Here is a 10,735-nt window from a genome sequence, read left to right as displayed (position 1 = left end):
TTATGAAAAGGGGCCTTTGGATTAAAGAGAACCTCTATACCGAGGTAGTTATCTAGATAATCCATGGTGGATAAAGAGTGATTCCTAAATGATTTGTAATTTAGTAAGGAAGGTTTTGGAGTCTTTTTAGGCAGATTTGAATCTCCATAACTTTATAGGATACTTCCTTTTCTTGCTATAATTGATTTATAATTTAGTAAGGAAGGTTTTGGAGTTTTTAGGAAGGTTTTAGTTTTTCTTCTAATTTTCCTTAACAGTTGCAAATGTCAAATTGTATTTCTTCTTGGAATATGAAATTGCATATCCAACGACTTGATGATCAACAAACCTGATCTTGCGGTGGTACTTGGTGACTTGTGAGAAGATAGCTCTGAAAAAGAGAAGAGAGACAGATCTGAGAGAGAGACAGATCTGAGAGAGAGAGGATAGTTCTGAATAGATATGAAAGAAAGAAAACAAATCTCAGAAAGAGAAGAAAGATCTGAGAGAGAAAAGACAGATCTCATTAAATTTGGTTTATATTCTATAAAGTTTATTAAACTTTATTTTTTCTTAATAAAATTATATAGACTCATTCTGAAATTGAATGTTTCAAAAAAAATTATATAGACTCTACACTGATTTTAATAAAATTTAAAAATACTATGAAATATTAATGTGACATAAAAGATAATTAATTGTACGGCAACTAAGCGTGATATTAGACAAGGATATAACTTTTTTTTTTAATTATACCTTATGATGTACCATGTGGCACACATGTTACTACTATATCAGCTATAAAAGTGAGACATGTCCGACAATCACAGTGAGTTACTTCCTCTGGTCCATAATAGAAGTCTTTTTAGAGAGTCTTTTTTGTTCCACAATACATGACATTTTACTTAAATCTATTCATATTAATTTACTTTTACCAAATACACTTCTATTTAAGTTGACTTTTTATCTTGGGAATAGATAAAGTTACTAGTGGATGCAATTATTACAAGAGTAACAAAGTATTTTACTTAAAATTAATTGCATTTCTTAATTAGTGTGCATTAACCTTAAAAGACTTCTATTGTGGACCGGAGGGAGTAATATATAGTGAGCTACCTTTTGCATCGTGTTATTAATATCTTAGTGAATTTTTATACATAAATCGGCGCTAATTATTTTATTATAAAATTTAATAAATCTTATGCAAAAATATCCGACCTTCATAAAACATGTACAAATCTAAGAGCATTTTCAAGAGATTCTTAGTGCACTCTCTAAAAATAATATAAATAATTGTCTCTTAGAGCATCTCCAATAGAGGTGTCTAAAAGAGTGCTAAAACTTATTAAAATATAGTATTTTATTGTTTCTTTCATCCACATTATTTTTGGCAACTTTTACTTAAAAAATGCTCCAATAGAGGTTGCTTGAAAAGTTGTCACTATAATCCTACAAATTATTATTTTATTATAAATAAAATGTTCCAGATTTTATTATTTCTAGGAAATGGACCACTTTTATATTAAAAAATAATTAAATAAGGTTGCCAAGGGATTGCCAAAAATTGGCAACTTTCCTTGACACCCACCATCACTCCAATAGTGGGCACCCTTTAAAAGTTGCCAAACCTGATGCCACATCAGCTGGCACTCTTTTGGGCACCCTCTATTGGAGATGCTCTTAGTGATTTAAGAGTAACTAAAAAATATTATCTCCAACAATACTCTTATATTCACTCTTTATTTATTATTTTATTATTAAAATTATTAATTATTGTCCTATCTACCAATAGTGAAAGGAGAGAGACTCATCAATAATAAATTATTAATAAAAAAATGAATTAAGAGTCACTAAGAGGTGGAGAGATGCTCTCTATTAATAGAGATGATGGAGAAGCTCTTAGTGATTTGAGGAGCCACTAAAAGACTGTTGGAACTGATTTTCCATTCTCCTTCCTCAAATTTTAACTTAAAATGCGGTTAGAGATACTCTAAAATATCAGAATGCATCGGTACATTTTATCCTCAAAAGTGGTAAAATTAGTTGAGGACTATACTAATCTCAAACCATTTAGATTGTGAAATGGTAGCACAACTACTAATGTGTTCGTAATCCAAGTGATCGGGTACCAGTCTTGTCACACCCGACCCTAAATGACCTCAATCGGCATCGGGCGTGAAATAGAAAGATAATAATCAATACTTAGAAGTCTCCAATTTATCCACATATCATTATAATACAATTGCAATACCAAAGTTCTAACCATAATTCTAACAATAAGCAGCCAACTTCCAAACTTCGCCTAATCGGTCGGTAACCTTCTCTATATCTTGTACTTTCTCACCTAAAAACATTAAAACATTTAAAAACGTGAGACAAAAATCTCAATAAGCAACTATCAGCTATAAAAACTAACTGTACTGAACATAGCTACATATATACGTTTATAAAGGGATTTAACCAAAACCTTATAAAATATACTCAAAACTTGTCAAAACGAATCAAAACAAATAAACGTTTCATCAAACCAATTCATAATTAAATGAATGTTTTATCAAACCAACTTGTAATCAAATAAATATTTTATCAAACCAACTCGTAATCAATCAAACGTAAAACCTTATATCAAAATCAATCATAACCGAAAACATAATCCAAATGAACTTAAAACATTGTATCCATCCTCGAGTTTCTCCCCTTAAGTATCAATCCATAACCACATATATAATCGAGACGTCTCTTAACATTGCCTATCCCATATGGTCTTACCCGACACTTTTTTGCCATACCCAATAGGTCTTTCAGACTGTGTACACAGGCCATGTCCCTCACTGAACATGGTCTTCAAATATAAAACCACCGATCCGGATAACTCTCGATGGATATAAAATCATAAAATCATAATGTGCTCAAATTTCCTTTCACAATCAAATTCCAAACTATTTCATAATCATAAATCATTTGGCTTCAATTAGCCATTTTGTATCATAAAAATTATATTTGGACTTCAATCCAAAATGATAACAACAATAACCGCAACAGATTTCACAATCCAAAAACAATTTGTAAGAAATCATCAAATTCATTTTATTCAATATAGATATATATTGAAACCAAAAACATATACGTATATATATAAATCAACCAAATTAAGCCTTAAATCAACATAATTAAGTAAAATCTGAAATTCACATAGAAGCATAATCAATAGCTTTATTTGAACCATAATTTCACAATAAAAAGCAAAATCGTGAAAAACCCCAATTTACAAAATATCCGTATAAACCCTGAAATATCAATTTCTGAAAAATCTTTGATTATATATATATCTATATACATAAAACTCAAAATATAGTTGATAGTTACTTATCTCGGCTAAAATACACCCGTTCAATTCTCGTCTAAATCCTGTCTAAGACGTTTCGCTCCAAACACCGTCGAAACGCAAAAACTCGTCGATTAGGATAACTCTCGATGGATATAAAATCATAAAATCATAAGGTGCTCAAATTTCCTTTCACAATCAAATTCCAAACTATTTCATAATCATAAATCATTTGGCTTCAATTAGCCATTTTGTATCATAAAAATTATATTTGGACTTCAATCCAAAATAATAACAACAATAACCGCAACAGATTTCTCAATCCAAAAACAATTCGTAAGAAATCATCAAATTCATTTTATTCAATATAGATATATATTGAAACCAAAAACATATACGTATATATATAAATCAACCAAATTAAGCCTTAAATCAACATAATCAAGTAAAATCTGAAATTCACATAGAAGCATAATCAATAGCTTTATTTGAACCATAATTTCACAATAAAAAGCAAAATCGTGAAAACCCCCAATTTACAAAATATTCGTATAAACCCTGAAATATCAATTTCTGAAAAGTCTTTGATTATATATATATATCTATATACATAAAACTCAAAATATAGTTGATAGTTACTTACCTTGGCTAAAATACACCTGTTCAATTCTCGTCTAAATCCTGTCTAAGACGTTTCGCTCCAAACACCGTCGAAATTCAAAAACTCTTCGATTAGGACTTAGATCTATATATAAGGATGCTATGTTTCCAATTTCGAATGATTCAGACGGTCGAATCTCCGTAAATCAAAGAAACGGTGGAGAAACGGTTCAGAAACGGCGAAAAAGACGAAGAGGCAGAGAATGAAAAGAAAAAGAAAGAAAGAAAAGTAGGATAATGATCATCACCTAGATTCGTTGGATATATATATATCCAAATCTGGAAAATATTCAGTTTGATCATCCATCTTTATATAATCTTTAAAAATTACTCTAAACTTTTAATTTACACTTAAAACCATCGAATTAACTCCAAACTTTTTCTATAGCACCAAATTAATATCATACACCCAATAATTATCATATATATGAATATCAAAATATAAATTCTCGAAATTTAGACACGAACGTGACAAGTCTCGTCTTGGACCACTGTAGAATTTCTCCCAATTTTTCCTAAATCTAATTAGCTTCTAATTAAACAAATTTTAAACACACAAAAAAGAAAGTTCATTAACTCATACCCATCACCCTCTATATAAAAACCAAACACATCCACAATCATTTCATCACATCAACCAAACCAAAACATAAATACTCCTCAACACCACCATGGCTAATGGGACGACAATCACCACCCATCCGCCACCATCCCAACCCGTCCGGTCACCGCAATCAAGACTCCTCCGACTCGTCGCGGTCGTCATACTATCCCTCATAGTACTCGTCGGCGTCGCCGTACTAATCACTTGGCTAATAATCCGGCCAAAACAAGTCATTTACTCAATAGATACCGGAACGGTAAACAACTTCAATCTCCGTAACAACCATCTGAATGCATCATTTGACTTCTTAATCAGAGCACATAATCCTAACCGTAGAATCTCTATATACTACGATTCTATTGATGTTTCTGTGTCGTACGATGATCAAACGATCGCGTTTAACACGGTGGAGCCGTTCCATCAACCTCGCTGGAATATTACTCAGGTGGAGGCGAAGATTGAAGCTAGAAATGTTGCATTGTCTAGTGGATTAGCTAAGGATTTGAAAGTTGAGAAGTCGTCTGGACAGCTTAAATTAGATGTCGGAATTAAGGCGAGGATTCGGTTTAAGGTTGGAGTGTTGAAGATGAGACATCGGAGTTTGAGGGTGTTGTGTCCGTACGTTCCTGTGCACTTTTCTTCTTCGAAGATTTCACAGAGGGTTTATTGTGATATAGATTATTAATTAATTAATTAATGTTGATTAATGTGTGATATTGTTTTTAATTTTGTGGGGTTTTTTTTTCATTCTTTGTGTATTATGGTGAAGGCTTGATTTTTGTGTATTTATTTATTTGATTTTTTTTTTTAATTTTGTTATCTCAATCTGAATTCTTTTTAATGGAAGTATACATTAATATTAATTATGATTTACTTGAGTGGTAAGTGTAATTAGAGATTCGGTTCCTGGACTTAAACGCCTTCCTCATCTCTAAAAAAAAATTAGAGTCGGTTCTAAAAACTAGAACTGCTCTCTCTCTCGCAATCAAAAAAACCACCGGGCGCTCCTTCTCCTCTTCGACCTTTCTTCTCTTCTCTTCCCATTTTCAGTTAAAGTGCTTCAAATCTTTCTCTTTTATGGATCTACTTTGAGAAGGAAGAATGATACTTCTACCGGGTTAAGTTAATATTGTTTTTTTCTTTATTATATTTTCATTTTAGGCATTGTTTAAAAAATTTAGTAGATCTCTTTATCCGTTTTAATTGTATTTGTTCTTTTATTATTCTGCTATTTATACCTTTTTCGGATTTAGCAAGAGCGGAAATGCTTTATTTTGTCCGTGAATCAATATATCTACGTGGTTGCAACAACAAAAAAGACTCAGATCCGAATGTTTGGAATGACCTAAATGATGAAGATTCGATTGCAGCTGCTTTTCTGCGGATTTGGATTTCCATAAAGTATATGTTTTATAGTTTTTTTGTGTGTGTGTGTTATATCTTTTATGAGTTTTTATGCTCTTTGTAGTCATTTTCGCCCTCTGTAGATTTTATAAAGTTTTTTATCTTACTCGTTTTTTGTTTTTATTGTACTTGTTGTTTTCCAATCTAATAAAGTTATAAGCATTTTCATAAAAAAAAAATGTAATTAAAGATTCTAGTTTATTTATTTGTCTCGTTTCATTACGTATTTAAGAATACATCTTAAATTTTATTCTTTTCTTACTTAATTTTAGGATGCACGTACAATAATTCAAATTTAACAATATAAGATTCAAAATTTTGGCTATCTTTTTTCGGAAGTGAGAATTTACACCCTTTAATGTATAAAGTAATAAAATTTTACTTTTAACTTTCTAAAATTACTTTAACGTTTCCTAAAGAAATCAATTTTTCTCTTATTTAACAGGCATTTTAAATAAATTAATTTATTGTTATTTGACTCGTTATTTAACTATAGTTTTAGACATTTCAAACACCAATAATGTCTAAAATGTGTAGAATGTTACTAACATAATTATAAATAACATGTCAAAATACCAACAATTAAGTCTACCAAACATATGCTAATCACAAGAAAAGATTATCTAGAATATTTACTATTTATTAATACATTTACAAATAATTTGACAAAATACATCAAACTGTTTTCACAATTTATTGATAAATTTGTTTAGAATATACAACCTCTCAGTCAAATAGTGGGTAAACTAGCACATGCAAATTTTCTATTAAATATTGGTAAAACTAGTTATTTTTAATAAAAGTAAATTTTACCATTTAATATGTTATATTTTGAGTTTTGGTCTTCACGAGTGTGATGCGCCTCCTGCAGGCATCCAGGATATTCTTTTTCTGATTTTTTATGGGTCTGAGCTTCCCAGAATGGCCTGTCTTTAAGGATCGGTTTGTTTTTTGTGTTTCTTTGGGGTTAGTCCCTCCATTGTAACAAAAAAAAATGATAAGGAGAAATTTATAGTTTATCCAAATTTTAAAGGGAAATTTACATGGAAATATATCTTTTAAAATTTTATTTACAACTATGTTGAATTATTATTTGTATTATATCGAATTAAGAAAATCATCATTTTTAATATATTTTAAGGATTATAATTTATAAATTAGGAGTTTAGAATATATTTTTTAGGATTAGAATTTATAAACTGGGGTTTAGAATTTATAAATTAGGGTATAATAATATATTTATTTTGTGATATATAAAAAATAATGACATAGTTGGAATTAAGTTTTGTGATATGATGTAATTGTAATTTTTATAACTAATGTGATGTTCATGTAAATGACCCTAACTATGTCATAATTTAAAATTTATAAATTATGATACAAAAATATACTTATTTTATGATATATAAAAAATAATGACATAGTTAAAATTAAGTTTTATGATATGATATAATTGTAATTTTTATAATTAAGGGGTAAAAAAACCCTTCTAAATACTAAAACAAAAAGAGCTGCACAACAAAATAGGTCCAAATAACTTATCGTACATGTTATAATTGTATAAACGACTAAATTTCCCATAGGAAAATTTACAGAAAATTTCAATTTTTAAAACTTATCTACAATTTTGTCAATCAATTATTTAAATTATATCAAGTATAAAAATACTATTATAGTATGACAGTTAAAGGAAGTTTTTTGCATTATTTTCTCACACCGCTTCATTAATTAAAACGTTAACTTAACATTTATAGAATAAAGACTTAATGATTTTGACATATTAAAAAGGGTAAATTCCAAAAAAAAACCATGTGGTTTGATATTGTTCCAAAAAAACCCTTGTGGTTTGTTATTACAAAAAAAAAAGGACTGTGGTTTGCGCCGTTACCCGAAAAACGGAAATGGACTTAACACCGTTAATTTGCTGACGTGGCACAGGGGTAGAGTTGGAAATTCAAAAATTTTTTTATTTTTTTTATTTTTTTTCTCTCTCCTCTTCTTCTTCTTCCTTCTTCTTCTTCTTCCTTCTTCTTCTTCTTCTTCCTTCTTCTTCCTTAATTTTGTCTCACTTTTGGGTAAATTCTAAGAAAGTCGGTGGTGATGATGTGTTAATAGTGTGCATAAATGGTTATCAAGTCTTCCGCGTGCAAAACGATTATGACTGTCTGGTTCTTCCTCAGTCTCTTCGTTTCCCACAACTGATTCCGCAGGGTCGAGATCGATAGCTTATAAATTATTATTTTTTTGGTAAATTAGCTTATAAATTATTGAGTTGCGTCCTCCCAAACTAAACCAGGGCCGAGCTGTTCCAAACAATATCAAGGTGGGTGATATTTTTCCTCCTTTCCTTCACTTATTATTCTACATATTTACCCTTTTTTTATGGATTCATGGAACTCTTCTGTGCGATAGTGGTTAAAATTCTATGAGACCATCGCTGCTTAAGATTTGAAATTATCAATTTTAGTGATGAATCATCGTGTTCGGAAGCGAACAATTGATTGCGTGGGTTTTAAAATTTCCAGAAATCTGGAAAATTTCCAGATTTCCGACGGAAATCTGGAAATTTCCGAAACTTAAAAAAAAAAAAAAAAGAAGAAGGAAAAAGAAAAGAAGAAAAAGAAAAAGAAAAAGAAAAATTAAAAAAAATAAAATTTCACAAATTTGAAGAAGAAGAAGAAGAAGAAGAAGAAGAAGAAGAAGAAGAAGAAGAAGAAGAAGAAGAAGAAGAAGAAGAAGAAGAAGAAGAAGAAGAAGAAGAAGAAGAAGAAAAATTAAAAAAAATAAATTTTTTTTCCCAACTCTACCCCTTGCCACGTCAGCATTTTTAACGGTGTTAAACCTTTTTCCGTTTTTTCGGGTAACGGCGCAAACCACAGTCCTTTTTTTTGTAATAACAAACCACAAGGGTTTTTTTTGGAACAACATCAAACCACAGGGATTTTTTTTTGGAATTTACCCTATTAAAAATTAAACCACCACCATTGATAAAACAATAATATTATTATCATGTAAAAACCTTTTCTTTATTGATATTCTTAGGCAAGTGTATAGGGAAATTTATATGGAAATTCAAATTTTAAAAATTATTTACAACTTTCTCCATAAAATTATTATGCATTAAGTCAAGTGGGCAGTTAATGAATTTCCACTACCACTTTTTCGACCAAACCACTTACAAAATTTGACATTTCTCAAATAAAAACTTATATTTTTGATATTACATTAATTAAATTACTAATATTCATTAAACAATAAATATTATTATATATATGAATTTTATGTAAAAGACCCCAAGTGCATATCATGTTAATAAGGCCCATTATGATAATGGGCTTGGCCCGTGCTTAATCACATCATTTGGAAATGTTAATCATTACAAAATAAAAACAATATAATAAAATAATAATAAAATTCAATTCAACTTTTTTCCCTTATGCTTTTTTTTCAAATTCAATTCAACTTTATTTAACTCATTATTTCACAAATATTTTTTTTTTGAAGAAATTATTTCACAAATATTAAGTTAGAATTAACCATTTCTAAAAGTGAGTTAACAACTAAGTTAGTCTAAATTAACAATACAAAATAATAATTATTAAATAATTTATTTATTTATTACTAAACGGGTATATTTAGAAGCGGTGGGAGGGGTTATACGATTACGTCGATCTCCCCAGTAACACTTGAAATTCTATTCAAGGAGAGAGTTGTTTCATTTCTTAAGAAAATTATTTTAATACTTATACTCATCATTATTATTTTAGTCATCTTTCTTCTCAATAACCGAGTTATTTCATTCCATAAAATACGAGGAATCGTTACTGAACAACTTTGATGCTATAGTAGAGGAAATGAAAACACGTCAGGCCGTTGCAATTCCTATCACCACAGAGTTGTTTCATTTTATTAGAGACAAGAATCATTATTGAACAACTTTGATATCGTAGTAGAGAAAATGAGGCACATCTTGGAAGTATACATTATTTTTTATTTTTTTAATGAAAATGCTTAAATCTTTATTAGATGAAAAAAAACAAATATAATAAGAAAACATAACGAATAAAACCTCATAAAATCTAGGGTAAAGTTCAAATAAAACTCATGTGGTTTCACTAATTTTCAGATAAAGGACTGTGGTTTATTTTTTGCCAAAACGAGGACTGAGGTTTTCAACTTTAGCAAAATAAAGATTTTTTCGATTGATACTATTAAAATCACCCTTAACAACTTCAAAAATGACATATTTTAAGAACTACTAATATTCTAAGCAACTTTAATTCTTCAACTTTTTTATTTCGAGATTATTTAGATGATGTTTGGTAAAGAGAGAAAGTTAATGTTTAGAGAGAGAGTTCCAAAAAACATGATTTTCTAAAATCGAAAATGTAGTTTCATAGAAAATATGACATTGAACAACTTTAATTCTTAAAAATTTTCATTTTCAGGTCGTTAAAGATAGTTTTAATAGCATTATTAAAGTGCGAAACCTCAGTCCTCGTTTTGACAAAAAGTAAACCACAGTCCTTTATCTGAAAATTAGTGAAACCACAAAGTTTTATTTGAACTTTCCCCTAAAATCTAAAGGATGAAAAACGATTATAAATAGTAAGAAAAACTCATAAAATGTAAAAAAAAAAAAAAACATAAAGCCCATTTAGGTCCCTAAACTATAAGTCCAAAATCAATTAGACACTCATTCTATACAAATCAGCAATAAGATCCTAAACTTTGGAAAACTCATCAATCAAGCACAGGTTAAC

The 10,735-nt window shown here is 29.3% G+C and overlaps 1 protein-coding gene across 1 annotated transcript; it reads left to right on the top strand.

Annotated features, from left to right (window-relative positions):
* Positions 1–4,600: 4,600 nt before the first annotated feature.
* LOC136223689 (uncharacterized protein At1g08160) lies at positions 4,601–5,409 on the top strand. The gene has a single exon (XM_066011817.1). It carries the CDS (start codon positions 4,636–4,638, stop codon positions 5,251–5,253), a length of 618 nt encoding a protein of 205 aa, XP_065867889.1. The 5' UTR covers positions 4,601–4,635; the 3' UTR covers positions 5,254–5,409.
* Positions 5,410–10,735: the final 5,326 nt, after the last annotated feature.

Source organism: Euphorbia lathyris, chromosome 3 (assembly GCF_963576675.1).
Source record: "Euphorbia lathyris chromosome 3, ddEupLath1.1, whole genome shotgun sequence".
Classification (NCBI taxonomy): domain Eukaryota; kingdom Viridiplantae; phylum Streptophyta; class Magnoliopsida; order Malpighiales; family Euphorbiaceae; genus Euphorbia; species Euphorbia lathyris.
Note: the sequence above shows the minus strand (reverse complement) of the source record. Positions and strands in the feature narration are given on the sequence as shown.